Source organism: Pieris rapae, chromosome 9 (genome assembly GCF_905147795.1).
Source record: "Pieris rapae chromosome 9, ilPieRapa1.1, whole genome shotgun sequence".
Lineage (NCBI taxonomy): Eukaryota > Metazoa > Arthropoda > Insecta > Lepidoptera > Pieridae > Pieris > Pieris rapae.
Window position 1 is genome coordinate 4,126,377 of NC_059517.1, and position 15,727 is coordinate 4,142,103.

General features: G+C 31.6%; 3 protein-coding genes across 5 annotated transcripts; 2 read left to right on the forward strand and 1 right to left on the reverse strand.

Moving 5' to 3' along the window:
• The first annotated feature begins 308 nt into the window (after positions 1–308).
• LOC111001112 (transcription factor AP-4) lies at positions 309–4,612 on the forward strand. 2 transcript variants are annotated; one of them, XM_022270825.2, is made up of 3 exons: positions 309–691; positions 1,163–1,328; positions 1,547–4,612. In XM_022270825.2, exons 1-3 carry the CDS (start codon positions 603–605, stop codon positions 2,276–2,278), a joined length of 987 nt encoding a protein of 328 aa, XP_022126517.1. In that variant the 5' UTR covers positions 309–602; the 3' UTR covers positions 2,279–4,612. The 2 variants fall into 2 exon arrangements, with proteins under 2 accessions (XP_022126517.1, XP_022126518.1); XM_022270826.2 differs by lacking the exon at positions 309–691 and adding an exon at positions 859–1,037.
• Positions 4,613–5,952: 1,340 nt separating this feature from the next.
• LOC111001108 (leukocyte elastase inhibitor) lies at positions 5,953–13,916 on the forward strand. 2 transcript variants are annotated; one of them, XM_022270822.2, is made up of 9 exons: positions 5,953–6,104; positions 6,794–6,878; positions 7,285–7,418; positions 10,851–10,928; positions 11,096–11,318; positions 11,619–11,759; positions 11,850–11,938; positions 12,263–12,700; positions 13,346–13,916. In XM_022270822.2, exons 2-9 carry the CDS (start codon positions 6,799–6,801, stop codon positions 13,504–13,506), a joined length of 1,344 nt encoding a protein of 447 aa, XP_022126514.2. In that variant the 5' UTR covers positions 5,953–6,104; positions 6,794–6,798; the 3' UTR covers positions 13,507–13,916. The 2 variants fall into 2 exon arrangements, with proteins under 2 accessions (XP_022126514.2, XP_022126513.2); XM_022270821.2 differs by lacking the exon at positions 5,953–6,104 and adding an exon at positions 6,157–6,317.
• On the reverse strand, positions 13,915–15,544 carry LOC111001109 (male-enhanced antigen 1). Its single transcript, XM_022270823.2, has 3 exons — positions 15,191–15,544; positions 14,435–14,566; positions 13,915–14,057 (listed from the first exon to the last, which is right to left on the reverse strand). Exons 1-3 carry the CDS (start codon positions 15,383–15,385, stop codon positions 13,929–13,931), a joined length of 456 nt encoding a protein of 151 aa, XP_022126515.1. The 5' UTR covers positions 15,386–15,544; the 3' UTR covers positions 13,915–13,928.
• Positions 15,545–15,727: the final 183 nt, after the last annotated feature.

Below are 15,727 nucleotides of genomic sequence, written 5' to 3' on the forward strand. Positions count from 1 at the left end.
TTTAAATATTTCGAAGCCAAGAGCCAAACATAAAAATGTTAATTAATTTAATGAGCGAAAGTTTTTACGATCAAATAATTGTACTTAAGAAATTAATATTTTATTCCTTCGTTGTTATAAAAGTACCTTCAAAATTAATATTCCGTATAAAACAGCAGTTCTAAACTTATATCATACAAAATTATGGTACGTGTACCACAATAAAAAAAAAATCAATACAATACTTTAATACATATTCAAACACCTAGTCTATGATTTGTTCCTCGTTTATAATCTGAAGTCTTCACTCTATAATCTTTGGTAAACATATCGATATGTCGTGTTTTTAGAGTTGTCCGTGATCCTCTTTCTAAAAATACTATTTTTCGTAGATAACTTGATAGATTTTGCGTATAAAAGTTGTAATTGAGATTAAATATAGTGATTATTTAGTGATGTGAAGAGTTTTACGTGGTGTATTACTTCTTACAGTGTTAAAATTGTGTAGCGTCACCTGACTGAGCTCATTGTCATTTCCCGCCATTTGCTTTGCTAACTTTTATGTGTTTATTGAATATTGGTCAAGAAGAGTCCTTTGTTTTAGTGTAATTTGTGCTCAAGTTATGTCATTAGATAGTAATGATGCTTGTTTGTTAGAAGTGGAAGATTACAACTTATACGAAGAAGACGCGCCAGATCACGCTATCCCAAGGTAAGAACCCGGCGTGGATCCCTAGATTTCAGTTGTGCTAATTGGATATCATTCTAATATTTGTAATGCTATTTTGCTATTTTCCAACGTTTTTAAATTTTGTGAGATTCGCCAATATTGCCTTGAATATTTGATCCCGCCCCGTGCCGGCCCGTAGTCAGCTGTTGTGCCGCCATGTTTGGTTGTCTTAAATAGGCGTAGTAAGCGCTATATGTACCCATGGCACTACAGAACATGTGGTTTATAGTAACATTACCATCTGTACTTATTTTACATCGCTCTATTCATTAAATGTTTTCTTTTCTTCTTTTTCAATGACAGATCAATAAACTAATTACATAAATGGGTACGAATTTATACAATACAGTAAATACGTAGTATTTGTAAGCTCGTTAAAATAGTGTTCAGTTATATTTGAAATTTTAGTCACTTGTGTATATTTACATTGAAGATAAGTAATGAATATTTCAGAAGTGAGAGACACTCATTATCTGGCGGAAAGACTATGGAGGCAGAAAAAAGAATTAGGCGAGAGATTGCAAACAGTAACGAACGCAGACGCATGCAAAGCATCAATGCTGGTTTTCAGGCTTTGCGGACACTATTACCTAGACATGAAGGAGAAAAGCTCAGCAAGGTACTTAATTTTTCATTTTAAAAATGTAATAATATTTGAGATCCAAACAAGCACCTCTGTTAACATCTTTGTGTTTTGGGAAATATCACTTTAATTTAAACATAATTGCCTCAGATAAAGAAGTGAATACTTGTAGTATTAGAGTATTTATACATTCATATGCGAAAATTATCCTTAAATCTAAACAGGTTTCTTATATGAATTCATTCATTTTGTAGGCTGCCATACTTCAACAAACAGCTGAGTACATCTACTCCCTTGAACAAGAAAAGACCAGACTGTTGTCACAGAACTGTCAATTAAAGAGATTATTGAACCAACACGAAGGGGGTGAAATACCATTAAAGAAGAGAAAGAATGAGATCATAACACATGTTCCCTCAATAGTACCAGACTCAACTGAGGACACTATTAACACAAGATCTGCTGATACTGTAGCAATGGTTACAGTTTCAAATATACTTCAAAAGAAGGAACCTGATAATGGTGAGCTGCTGATTCAATTGGAAAGAGAGAGGCAACTAAGACGATTACTTGAAGAACGTTTGAGTGCATTAGAAGTTCAGATTTACCCTGAATCAAGAGAAGTTACTCATGCAGTTCTGCACTATGAAGAAACTGAAGCTTCCGAGTGTAAGACAGAAGAAAAAGAGGTTGAGTCACAACAAGTAATAGAAGCTCCAACAGCACCCCTACTAGAAGCTGCTATCAAAGCTGAGCCGCGTGTTGAAGTCGAGGTTCTTCCTGATGCTGCTCATGACCAACCTTCCCGGTTGTACCTTGCTAGTACAAGTCGGCAGAATCTTGAAACAATTGTGGAAGCTATCCGTCATTTAGAAGGTGACCATCTGTTCCGTGAAGAAACAGGTGACGCTCCGCTCGCGCTCACCAAGAAGGCCGAGATCACTCCGCCACAGAGACCAGGCGTCATCGTAGTCAAACACTCGTGAGTGCATTGAACTAGTCCCTTGGTTTAATTTTGCTTCCAGTGGAAGAGTACTCCTTATCCTCCTCGAATATTTTTAGTTATTAGCATTAAGTTGTCTTTTCCAAAGTGACAAATTGATAAGTCTGTGTTTTGTTAATTTTCTTTTTACAAAGTAAAGAAGAATGAATTAAGTATAGGTAATCAGGACATAGTTTGGCGCTGTGCTTAGTTAAGTCTCAAATATCTTATTGTATTTCACTTTGTGTTGTTGCAGGCTTATTCTTATTGTTAGGTAGAAGATTCGACTGACTTATGTATATCATACTTATAAGTTTTGAAACAGTTGATGCCAGTTAGTTAGCTGCATGCCAATATGTCCCATTAATGTTATAATACATAATTAATAATTTAAATCAAATTATTATAAAGGACTTTTAAAGCAATTAATATTTTTTCTAAAATTGCAGCAATATTTAAAATTAAGAGTGAAAAATAATTTTAAGCTCATGAAATATTCAGCATTATTAATGTTATAGGCATATGGCATTGCAGTTCTCTCATTTTTATATTTATAGTAGATAAATTTGACCGTTAAATATACATATTAGGTAGAATAATATAATTTTCCAGTGTAATGTGACTCAACCCCAGTGTTTTATTTTAATCTTAGAAATATGTTTTTTTTTAACCATGTATGAGCATTCCAGGCCTCGCACTAAACTGAACTGTTGTTTTAAATAATTCTGATATTGTTAAAACTAATAAGTGAACCTCTTTTGTAATGTTTACCCAGTTAGCGTAATAATTAGCTTAGTATTGAAAATTTTGGCTATAGCTTAATATAAGATGATTTAATCATCTTCTGTGTTTCTGAAATTTTAAAGTCATGCTTATAACAATATTTTCTAGAATTAGTGAGTGCGGGTTGCTTGATATTTTATAGATGATGAAATTCTATAATACTTTTTGCTTCAATGTGATGTAATTTTTTGTTGAAGTCTAACCAGCAGTGCTTTTTGTTTGTAACTCTTTGTAAGTTGTAACTTTTAAATGTATTTGTGTTTTAAGTTTGACTCAGCAACAGAGTGATGAACAATATATTTGTAATGAAGTGTGGTCCTGTTGACGGGATCATATCTACTTGAAGACTGATCATTAATTCATTATTAAGTTTCGCTAGTTAAATCCATCATGTAGTGTGTTGTGTGTGTGTTACATATGTGTGTGTACCGTTTGTAATTTGTATGTTAATACATCAGTTTTACACAGATTGTTTTATAGGAATTACATTTTAAGTAATGACAATCTTTCTAACTCTGATGGATTTTATATTTTTAGTACAATTTTCATTTGTTTACAGTGTAAACTTCTAAATTTGGCTCTTATTTGTCTCATTACAACAATGCTTTCAAAGCATAAAGTATTTATATATTGAAATGTCCTTGCATACATTTTTGTATGCTGTAATCTCTGCGGTCTAATTGGGAACATATAATTTCCACTCTGTTTCTGAGTCCATAGTAATAAGACGTCGTCTGCCTACCGCCTTTACATTATGTCATTATAAGATTATGTATCATAATTGACTTGGTTATACTATTAGTGTAGTCAAAATATCTAGGTATAAGAGATTTAAGTCAAAGAAAGCAAGTTAAATTGTTTAAATTGTGTTATTATTTATGTCTTAAAGTATTAAAATGGTTATTTCTTATTAATTAGTTTGTAAATGATGGTAATCAGTATATTCTTTATAACAATAATCTGACCAATAGAATTCTTTTTTTGTATTGCTAAAAAGCACTCTTGTACTAAAATACACTTAGTATTTAACTAATGCAACTTACTCTTTGTAATTTTTAATATCTGTAGGGTCATAGATGGTAATAATAATGAATCTAATGTTTTATTTGTTTTTATTATCATGAAATTTTAATTTTTCTACACTCTATCGAAGTGAAGTTTTAATACCTTTATTATTGTAGTGTAAATGTGTAATTTTGGTTGTCCACTAAACACATGCCATTTACAGTTTGGGTTTGCTAATCATAGAAGTTTTATGTTAAGAAATCTTGTTTCTGTTTAGAGAGCCCTTACAAGTTAGAGATAGTGAGAAGATACAGTTACGAGTCCCACAACATTTTGCTCTATTTTCACCCTATCACTAACAGGCTCAGTTCCTATACATTATAGATAGTAATTATGTAATTTTTACAGTTTGTATTTAGGATACTAATGATAAAGTGTAGAAAACGACGCATGGATGTTTCCTTTTTGATATGAAATTGATAAATATTTCCTCTGATTTAAATTGTCCCACATTTGACCTAAATTTACGAATATTTATAAAATATTGATATTTAATTGTTTTATTTATTATTAACCCTATGTGTCGTCAAACATAAACCTACGTTTTATTTCGAACCAACAGTTTGAAACCTTGTTTGTATAACAATTTCTAACAGAAAAATAAGATGTTAAATATTTGTCCTCTACATACTCATTTCTAAATTATTGCATTGAATACAGCTCTGGATCTGTATTTTTTAAAAATACTAAAAGTGAGCATACGTGCCCTGGTGTTCACCTGTATTGTATCGTATAATTCAATATTTATACCATATTATGGTAGTTTAGGTAGTAGAGTAAAGTACTATAAAAAGTAGATTGGTATTAGTACCCACCTACGTCATGAATACAATAGAGCAGTGTTAGCGTTCGTTCAATCCCGATCGTGAACCACAACATTTACCTTTTTTGTAAATTGTAAAGTCGATGAAAGAAAACCAGCATGTCAGATAAAATATTTTCTATTATATAAAAATGATATCCCATATAATTACCATTAAAATATTCTTGTAGCGACACCTACAATCTGCACTTACAAATCACTATCATGTCGTCATACCCTGAAACCGCTAAAGGCTTATTACGGCCACTAAGCCCTTAGGATACACACAACTTCTGGACCTTAGCCACGGTCTTCGAACCGGGCAGTCAGTAGTAAGGTCAAGGATTATCTCTTTCAGTTCGTCGTAAAGCAGCACCTTCCTCTACAAAACTTAACGTTACTACTATTGCGGCAAACAAAATATCATGAACTTATTAGCTTTTGACGATTATGATGTACCTACTTGCAGAGAACTATTAACTAGTAGTTGTAGAAATCACGGAATAGCAATACACATATTTTTTTTAATGAAATGACTGTTGTGTGACATTTATGCAATATTAACAAGCAAGTCTCCTGTTATAATTTATATTTTAATAAGTTTTTTTTTTACCATGGATGTCAATATGGTTTAAATGTTGTACCGAGTGCATTATAATTAAAATATAAACATATTTTCATTGAAAGCGATACCTACGTTTGGTAGACTGATTTATTTTAGTAAAACTATATGTGTTTAATTTCTTCTCTTAGATTTTTTTTTTTTAAATAAATGTATTGTAAAGGAAGATATGTATTGAAAGAAACACAGAAAATTATTCTAACAAATTGAAATCCGTGTTCTCGAAGAAATTCAATCGCGAGAATTAAGATTCATATTGTTACCAACGGACAGATGAAGTGTCCTTTGACAATAACATTTCCGTGTAAATATTATAATTTTATTCAGAATGGAAGTTATACTTCCTCTTAAACTCGGAAATACCTAACGGGGATTTGGACTTATCAGTACTAACGCGCGATGTTTCGTTGCATCTAGATACATTGATGTTATTTCTATTTAAGTAAATATATTTTTGTGAGACTATAGTACCATGCATATTTTTGTTACAACATAACGTCTCGTCTCCGCAATCGACCTTATTTGCCAATTCCCAGTGTCATCAAACAAAGTTTCAAGGTTGGTTGTTTCGATTCATCACTAGACTGTAACTTTAGTTTTTTAAATCTTTATTCTTTAGTTGTTTGTACAATTCGTTTGGGAACGGACGCGGGTTATGCGTTGTTTTACATCGGACAAAACTTTGAATAGGCGATGTGTTATAAAATTAATGAGAGTGTGAAATGTGTGTAGTTGTATAATCTAATTATAATTAAATGCAGATATACCTTGGTAATAACTTATTACTCTTTAATGACCGTAAAATGCTCACTATTATAATTCATTGTTTTTATTGAAAACTTAAAAGTCTAATCATACATTGAAGGTCAAGCTGATAGCCTGTGGCTAATGCTTTCCTTAAATTTATTAATAATATTTAATTGGTGATTTTTGGTTCCTAGCAAACCTAATCAATTGGATAACAAAGATTATTTAGAAGCAGAGACCTTTGTTTTTTTAATCAATATATACCTACTTAGTTCCTACTTCGCGAACTTTTGTGGTGCACCATGGAATACTTTGGTATTAAACGTATTTATTGTATGCAATATTTACTTATTTGCTTAGGTTCCTACCTTATGCAGAGTTTGTTGATAAGCGGTCATATAGATACATAACTTTCACTTTATGCGTATCCTGTTCCGGATTCATGCCTCTATTAAAATTACTTAGCTAGGTAGGTACTTATTTTTATTAATTTTTACAAGGGAAAATGGAGTCACGCGTACTAGTTCTATGGATTACCCTAGTTAGTTTGGCTTGTTCGGAAGATATACGATCTTCAGATTTGGGGTATGTACCTATTTCTATAATATCTAATATGTAACTTACATTTTTGTTTCTGCACGCTTTAACCAACAGAATGTATAAGACTACGGTATAAGCTTTTATGAATTCCTCTTTAACTTTCTTATGTACAGTTATACATGTACAACTCAACAACAAGTTGGGTTATTTGTACATGTATAACTGTTGTAAAGTAACTTACTTTAATTGTCTTTTGTCTTTGGTTCTCCGCAAAGTACGGTCAACACATAGAGATACTATCTATGCTTTACTAGATAAACCTGAACGGTAAAACATGCTACGAAAGTAGCTGCGAATTAACGTTGCAGTAATTAATTCAATTAATAATTTTATTACGCTGTTAGTTGTGTATATTTTACATTCAGTAACAATTATGAATAAATGTTCACAGAGTTAAAATACCTAATGAAATTGAAAATGAAAGTATATCGTCATCCGTAAATGAATTCGGATTTAAGTTGATCAAGGAATTGATGAGAAGAAATGAAAACCAAAATATTGTAATTTCTCCAGCAGGCATTTCTGGTAAGCTTTAATAAAGTATTATTAGTTTCTGCGCGGGAATTGTATAGGTATATGTAGAGAGTCCTCGGCGAGAGAGAATGAAACGCTTGGAAATCAACACTAGAATAATCATTTAGGTATTTAACAAAATTGTTTCCTTAAAATAATAGTAAACCTAAGAAAAAAATCTGCGAAGTTAACAACGGCTTGTAGGCTTGTGATTGTAGGTGCAAATTAGGCGCCTCGAGTTTAGATACTTTTTGATATTTTCCTAAAAAGCCCTATACCGCTAGGACCCCATGGACCAAGGGTCTCGACACCGAATGGGCCAAAATCATATTCGGAGCCTAGACCCCTGTATTTGCAGGCTTTAGCTTTTTCAGCCACACCAGCTCTGTTGTTGGTTTCATGAAGATGGGAAGGGCCCGGTGTGTCTGAACAGGTGGCATCCCATATCAGCACTCGGCCCATCTTCCATGGAATCAAACTCATACCGTCCGGTCTCTTGGAATTCCAGTCGGCTCAAGTAGATTTGGCACGTTGACGGTGGCAAGGGACCGGCTTATGATATCGTTGAGTGTGGCATGTCTCGAGAAGTGGCCAGAACTTTTTTTCCATGTCAGTACTGTATTTGACGAAGGGCAAGCGTGACCCCAGTAGCCGGCCTCATGCGTACCCACTGCCAAAAGCCTCGCACGTGCTGAACCAAAAGGATTATATGTCAAATTTCATGTGTACCTAATATTTCCAAAAAATAAGTAATGTCCTGCGTGCGTGCGCTTAATATATAAATGTAAATAAAGTACAACGCTTTGCAATATTGAGAATTTTAGTTAAAATATTTTAAATGAAATGAAAACGTTTATTTGCCAAGATAGTGGTACAATTAGATACATTAATTATAGAAATCCGCCATATATAAATCGGCATGCAAATGTCATTAATTTTATTATGTCACATAATAGAAGCATTAACTATTGTCGTAATAATAGGAAAGTTAAGTTAATTAGAATTGGTGTAAAACTTTTGATCTAGATACTCGCCCACGCTATAAAAGCACCTTGCCTTTAAAAATCAAATCACCTTCCCCTAAAGCATTACATGGCAGCGAACTGTAACTGAGGCAACATAGCCGTGATAAGCATTAATTGCTGCGTGTTTTGAAGCCACTTTGCGAGTTCGATTCAAAGCAAAAACAAATTTATTAAGGCACGTGCATATCGTTAAAATGTGTTGTTTCCAATTAAGATTTTGGTCTAGTGTTATGCCTAGAAACTTGGTTGATACAACTTCTTCAATTGACTCATTTTTATAATTAATTTTGAGGTTATTGGGTCTGCAATTATTATAATTCCGAAATTGTATGAAATTGTTTTTTTACATTTAAATTATTAATTTCCAATCATTCCGTGACATTCTTTACTGTTTCATTCAATAATGATTAGTGGTTACGCGTTGTATCATTCAACACGACCACTGTCATATCATCCGCGTAAATGCATTTATTCGTAACCAAATTCGGTAAATCATTAATGTACAGAAGAAACAGCAATGGACCCTTGAGGTACGAATTTTTAGTTTTTAAACATGAATTTGCGCCTGCTGCTCGTATGGCCGTTTAAATTCATGGATATTCAAGGCTGCTCAACACCAATATAATAGCGGCATTTTGTTACTGTATTGCCTACTAGTAATTTTCTACTTTTGAATTTTTTGCCTGCCCGATCTAATAACTAAACGTGCACGTCGCGTCATTGCAAATAATAACAGATAAAGTTAAATAATGAATGTTAGCCTAGTAATTATAGTAGAGTAGAAGTAAAGTGCTACTTCAATATTTAAATGTAATAGCGCTATAAAGGAAGGAAATAATTTCCTTGTAATAAAATCAATTTTATTTTTAGTCAGGGGAAAGTAATACGTGTTGATAAATATGTTTTCTTTATTTTATTATTTTAACGATGGCAGATATTATTATTTTTGAAGATTTTACCTCAAAAAAAATTATGAGAGTAAATTTTTACGGTGTGCACACCGTCAAAAAAACTTTATTAACTAGATATTGCTTTATAGTAAAACTATCAATGTATTAAATACCTTTTTGCGTCGTTTTTTTATAAAAACGAAGAATATTTATTTTATCTTGTTACGCCAAAGAAGTAATACCTACTTCTAACGTGTGTATGTATGTACATATCATAATAATTATATAATATTTGTGTTGCGTATTTGTTTTGGCGAATTACGGTAAAATGTTATTTTTATGATGCGCTCGTATACCGTCAGAAAAAACCAACACCTGTTAGCTACAGTCTACATTTTAGTTTTTTCTACGAACGTAGAATAAAATGTTTGTTAAGATTTTTATCTTGTTACGCCAAAGAAGTATAACTTCTAACGCGTATAAATAAGTACACACACATTCTTTTTATTTATTTTCTCTTTACAGCTCTTAATAACAACTTTGAACTTTAAATTTGTTTCTTTTTTTTTATTTCTATTTTCATATTTTATTTAGATATGTTACATCGTCACGCTCACTATAGTTAATGTTAAAAGAGATTATTCCTTATAAAGGTAAGTTAGGGTAGGTTTTAAGTGCATATAGGCAATCATTAAATACCTACTCTGCAGGCGTAGGTGCAGCATGACAAATTCTGTTGAATTTATATATACAGAGAACAGTAGGAAGATAGTGTCAGGCTTCTACATACCTTGACTGCGGAGCATTCATACAAGTAGGGAAAAAGAATTTATTCACGTAGGTACAATGTACACTTATGAACGTCAAAAAAGAAATATATATTAAATGCTTCTAATTTTACATTTACTAACAGTTCTCAAATCAAGGGTGTAGAACGGAAAAGCAGAACTGACAATAAACTCTCTTCACCACTTTTTAATCGCCAAGTTTTTTGTTATACACGATGTTTGCAAAAAGCTACCATTAAATCATATTCGATAAAAACGGATACATAAATGGAATCCAACTAAAATAATTATTTCGTCTTTGTAATGTAGGTAAAGTCAAATAAAGTTTATAAATATAAATCTGAATTTTATATACATAAGACCGGTAAGACGAAGATGTTTCAATAGGAGTGAATTAAGAGTCGAATGTGTGTTAAATATATTTGTAAAACGTCACATTGAAAAGGATCTAACAACCACGTCATCGTAAATAACATTTCCTTCGTCGTCTTGTATAGCCAAGGCAACTATTACTAAGCGTTGGAAGTCCTGAATTCCAACTGGTAACTTAAAAAATTTAAATAAAATCGTATTATGTTTATATATTTAATAAACTGTGTACAAAATGTTTCCTGCGCAGAATAGTATGTATCATGTATTATTGTAGTATAGAATATTGATGCATTAGGGACAATAGTATATACAATATGAATTAACCATAAGTTTGACTTCTACTAGTGAATTCTTAATTATCTGATGCAGGATTGCTTGCAATGGCGTTGTTAGGGAGTGTCGGTGAATCGTACGAGGAACTAGCCCGCGTACTTGGATTTTCCGAAGGTAAGCTCTTAAGAAACCGATTTATATGTATAAAGCAGCGTCTACGTAGTAGACCCAAATTCATTTAGCATAATTATATGTCAGAAGTACATTATTAGCATTTATTTTATTCGTAGTATTTTTAAACCGCAACTCGTAACTCAATGGCTAATAATAATATATTTCAGATGTTAGACGTAACCGGGAAAACCACGACCATTTCGGTGATTTATTGCGGTCTTTAAATATAAATGATACATCGAGTAAAACCATGTATGCTGACGTAATTTTTGCCGATAAGAGCTCAATTCTTCGGGAAGCTTACCGTTCATACCTAAGCAGGGTATACGGCGGTGATGCTCTAACTACCGATTTTAAAAATCAGCAAGCAGCAAAAGACCTTATAAATGAGTAAGTAAAGGTTCCTCAAAATATTTTTGATGTATAATTTTATAAATATAAACAATAAAAGGGATTTAAATTGGCTTTTGATCATAGATGTCTGGTGGTATCCGTTCGCTTTATACTTTTTTTTCCAAGTGTGATTCGCCTGCAAATATCTTCAACGCGAAACTTACGCTTCTAATTAGCTGAATACATTGAATGACAAAATATCATCAAAAAAATTTACATTTATAAAAAGAAGATTAGCTTTAGCCTTCTATATTGATATTATGGCTATGCCGATGGATTCTTTGTTTTATATTTTAGGTGGGTCTATGATAATACTAAAGGGAAAATATCAAATTTCTTAAAAGAAGCTCTTCCAATTGACACAAAAGTTGTATTACTTAGTGCCCTGTACTTCAGTGGACAGTGGAAGCACCCGTTTTTGATTGAGTTTACTAAAAAGTAAGTAACCTATGCGTGACACTATAGATAATATACTAGAGAAGAATTAATATTATCATAAGGGTAAATAAATCTATTTACCTATTTCAGACTCCCATTCAAGGGACTAACTGAAGATGTAATGGTTGAACAAATGCTGAATATGGGCAGTTTTCCGTATATTTTTTCATATAATGATGGTAAATAATTGTTATATTTCATTCATAGGATTAAGTAGTGTCTTAATACGCCCTTATAATCAAGAAAGGAAAATTTATTGTTAGTTTGTTTCTCCGATCTAATAACAGAACCGATTTTAAAGCATTCTTATAGGTACTGTTTGCGTTATTGATTTACAAAGCTACAGTCATTACAGTACAATCGTAAAAAAGCTACCGGAGTACACTTTAGTATATATTTGATGCTAGTGTATATCAATGTATGCGAGTTAATAAAATAATATTGTTTTATGAGCATTTTTTTATATTCGGTACTTTTATGCATATATGTATAATGCTTTACAGATTTACACATGATTGCTCTACCATACAACGATAGTGTGACTACAATGTACGCCTTAAAACCGCGTCGACCAAACGATCTCACTTTAGCAGAACTGCTCAATAGATTGGACTTCAACAAAATAGACGCTCTTATCGCGAAAATGGAAAATAGGAAATGTGTTATAAGATACCCAAAGATGAACCTGCAGAGGACTGAGAATTTAGAAGAATCTCTTAAGGCAATCGGTGTGAGAAATATATTTAAACCTGGACAAGCAAATTTTGCTCTAATGGTAGACAACAATAGTGTGGTCAATAGAACAGTTAATGAAATAGTTAGTAGAATTAATACAGGAGACATTGATGATTCAAGGTCTTTAAAAGAAGTTGTAGATAGCCTTCCTAATCCAGGAGTATATGTGGATACAGTTTTACATGATGTCAAACTCACTGTTGATGGTAAGAAAAATATTACTTATCTAATGATGAAAGTATGGTTAAAAATATTGTCGCTTAAGTACGGACTAAGTACGATAAGCTTGTGAAAATTAAAATTACGGACATTGGTTTTCAAAATACAGTCAAAATCTATTATAACGACATCGAAGGGTCTACTCATATGTGGTCGTAAAATCCGATAGTCGTAACAGCCAATGTTTTTATTAAGTACCTAATACAATAGAATTCAGTCGGAACCTTTCATTTTGGTCAATATAACCGGTATGTTGTTCTAAACGATGTCGTCGTAAGCGGTTTTGACTGTATAACATATTTTGTTTATACGACAACAAGTAAACAACTGTAAAACATATATTATTAATAGCCATAATTTATAGTTTTTTAAATAATCCTACAAATTTTAAGGCAGGTATTTCTTTAAGATTTTCTAAAAGTTTTAACAAAATCTTAAAGATGTACCTACTTACCTCCAGTTTTCAAAATTTTATTGAGGGGACAAAGAACTTAATAAATGTAAAGTAAACAGAAATAATTTATTTTATAAGGAATAATGCATTTATATTAATAGGTATATTAAAGTAATGAATGGTTGAAAATTTACTAACATTTAGTATGTATCCAATTTATTTGCCCATTTCTTTTCAGAATATGGAACTGAAGCTGTGGCAGCAACCAGTGGGATATTAGCTCGATCAGCCGAACTATTTTATGCAGATACACCATTCTTTATGTTTATACGCAATGAGAGGACTAAACTCGTAACATTTAGTGCAATTATATCAAATCCAAAATCATTTCAAACTTAAAATATTTTTTTTTAATAGTCTTAGTTTGATTACACTTTTTTACTTAACAATCACTTAGTAATTTTCTTACATAAAACAGTAGGTTATTTTCTTGTTTATCTGATGCTTGATAAAACTTAAACTTTTTTTAAAGATTTACAGTAGTCTGTAGTAATGAATTATAAATGCAAGTGGTATGATTACACAACTAATCATATTTCTGTTCATTTACATTATGGTGGTATTAATCAACAATTAAATGTTTATTAAACTATTTTTTTCATTATCTTGTACACCTGATTGTTTAAATGAACCATATCCTAATATGATCAATACATAAAAATGTTTTAACAATATCAATTATATTATAATGATATTATATAAAATGTTTTATCATATTTATAACTTTATTAAATGAAACTTCTAGTGTAGTTTTGATTGTTTTATCTATTTTCTCTTAGTTTTTCTATTCTATCTTGTAATGTTTGCTTCCATTGTTCTTCGGTTATACTTTGAGCCCATTCAGGAATGGATGTCTGAGGTAAAGCAAAATTGGCCATAGCCAACATTACCTGTAAATATAAGAACTGAATATTGTTGTAATCCAGAACTAATTTCTTATAGTAAACTGCATCATAAAGATGAATAATTTGAGAAAGACGGGCAGCTTTGAACAATTCAAATATTTATTTGAAAATTATTATATAATTTCTAAATGTAAAATGATTTAATTAGAGTTTTGTTACTTATAATTATATATTTTTTACAGACTTATACTTACAGAGAATCTTAGGAATATTATTCATCAAAGTGAATATAAATTATATCAATCAACTATATACTAATAGACTTTCATTCTAATAATACATACTATGGACAAATCTGTTTCATGTACAATTCCAAGATAAAAGTAGTAATTACAAGGAAATAATTAAAAACATTAGTTAACCTGTTGAGCTCTATCATTGTCCATCTGTATAGGATCTGAAGTTCTTGGTGCACACCATACCTCTCTAGCTAGTATACTCTCCATAGGTTCAATAGGGGGAATGTCAGGTGGGGTTTCTCCTGGCTGAGCTTCCTAGAATACAGATATTATGTATATATTAATTTATTAATTCTGCTAAATGTGCTGTATTTTTTTTTTGCGGGATAACATAATAAATATTGTGAAAAAGCTTAGAGGAATTTAGGGTTAAATTATGCGAAAAGATTCTCAAATATAAAAGTGATAATGGCTTTGTATAATACACTGATTAGGAGCCACTAGGAATGTAATTATGATTTGGGCTACACAAAAAAAATCTTAATGGTTCATGTTCAAAATTAAATTACTAGATCCAACTTTGTTTATCTTGGGTATGGTTATGTACAAGTTAGAGATAAGAAGGGTTCTTACTATAAATTTTTATATAAATTTACTCAAAGCAGGCCTATATACGCGAGTCTTGCGCACCCTGAATATTATTTCATGTGAGATGGACATAGTTGTAGTAGTTGCACACTGGGTGAATTTGCAAGAAATATATTATTTTTAAGTTTTTGGTGTTTTTAGATTATTTTTTTGGTAATAAGTTTTATATTGTATTAGTATTAGTTACTATATAATAAAGGAAAACAGGAAATGATCTGATCAGTCCAAACATAACTACGTACTCGAAAAACAATATTTCCTCGTAAAGTGAAGAGTTGAAGTTAAACTTACATTTACGCCACAGTCGTCATCACTATCACGATCAGAATGTACTGCTTCGGGACCTTGAGGTAACGGCTCGTATCCAAAGTGTTCGTTTTGTTCATCATCGCTATCTTCATGCCCATTTGTTACCAACTCGTGTCTAGGGGGCGGCGTTAAGTTTTGTGCAGAGTTATCTGGCGGTTCAGGGCCTTGGCAAACCATTGCAAAGTTGTTTTTAATACACTTTTAAAATTTCACTTTTGTTTTAATATTTTCTCCTCATGTATTGCCAATTCGAAACAATTTCAACTTTAGCTTTGTTTATTATCTTTAGTTATTTAATTATATTAGCAAAGATTATCAGAACTATCATAATATTATGACTATAGATAAAATTTATAGAATGAGACAACAGCACACGGATGAATTAGAGATTGAGACAGTTATAAAAGCTTCAGTTTAGATTATATATAAGTATAATTGCTATCATAAATCATAATATTTAAAATATTTGTGGAAAGCACGGCAAATTATGAAACACATGCACATAGCAAACACCGACAG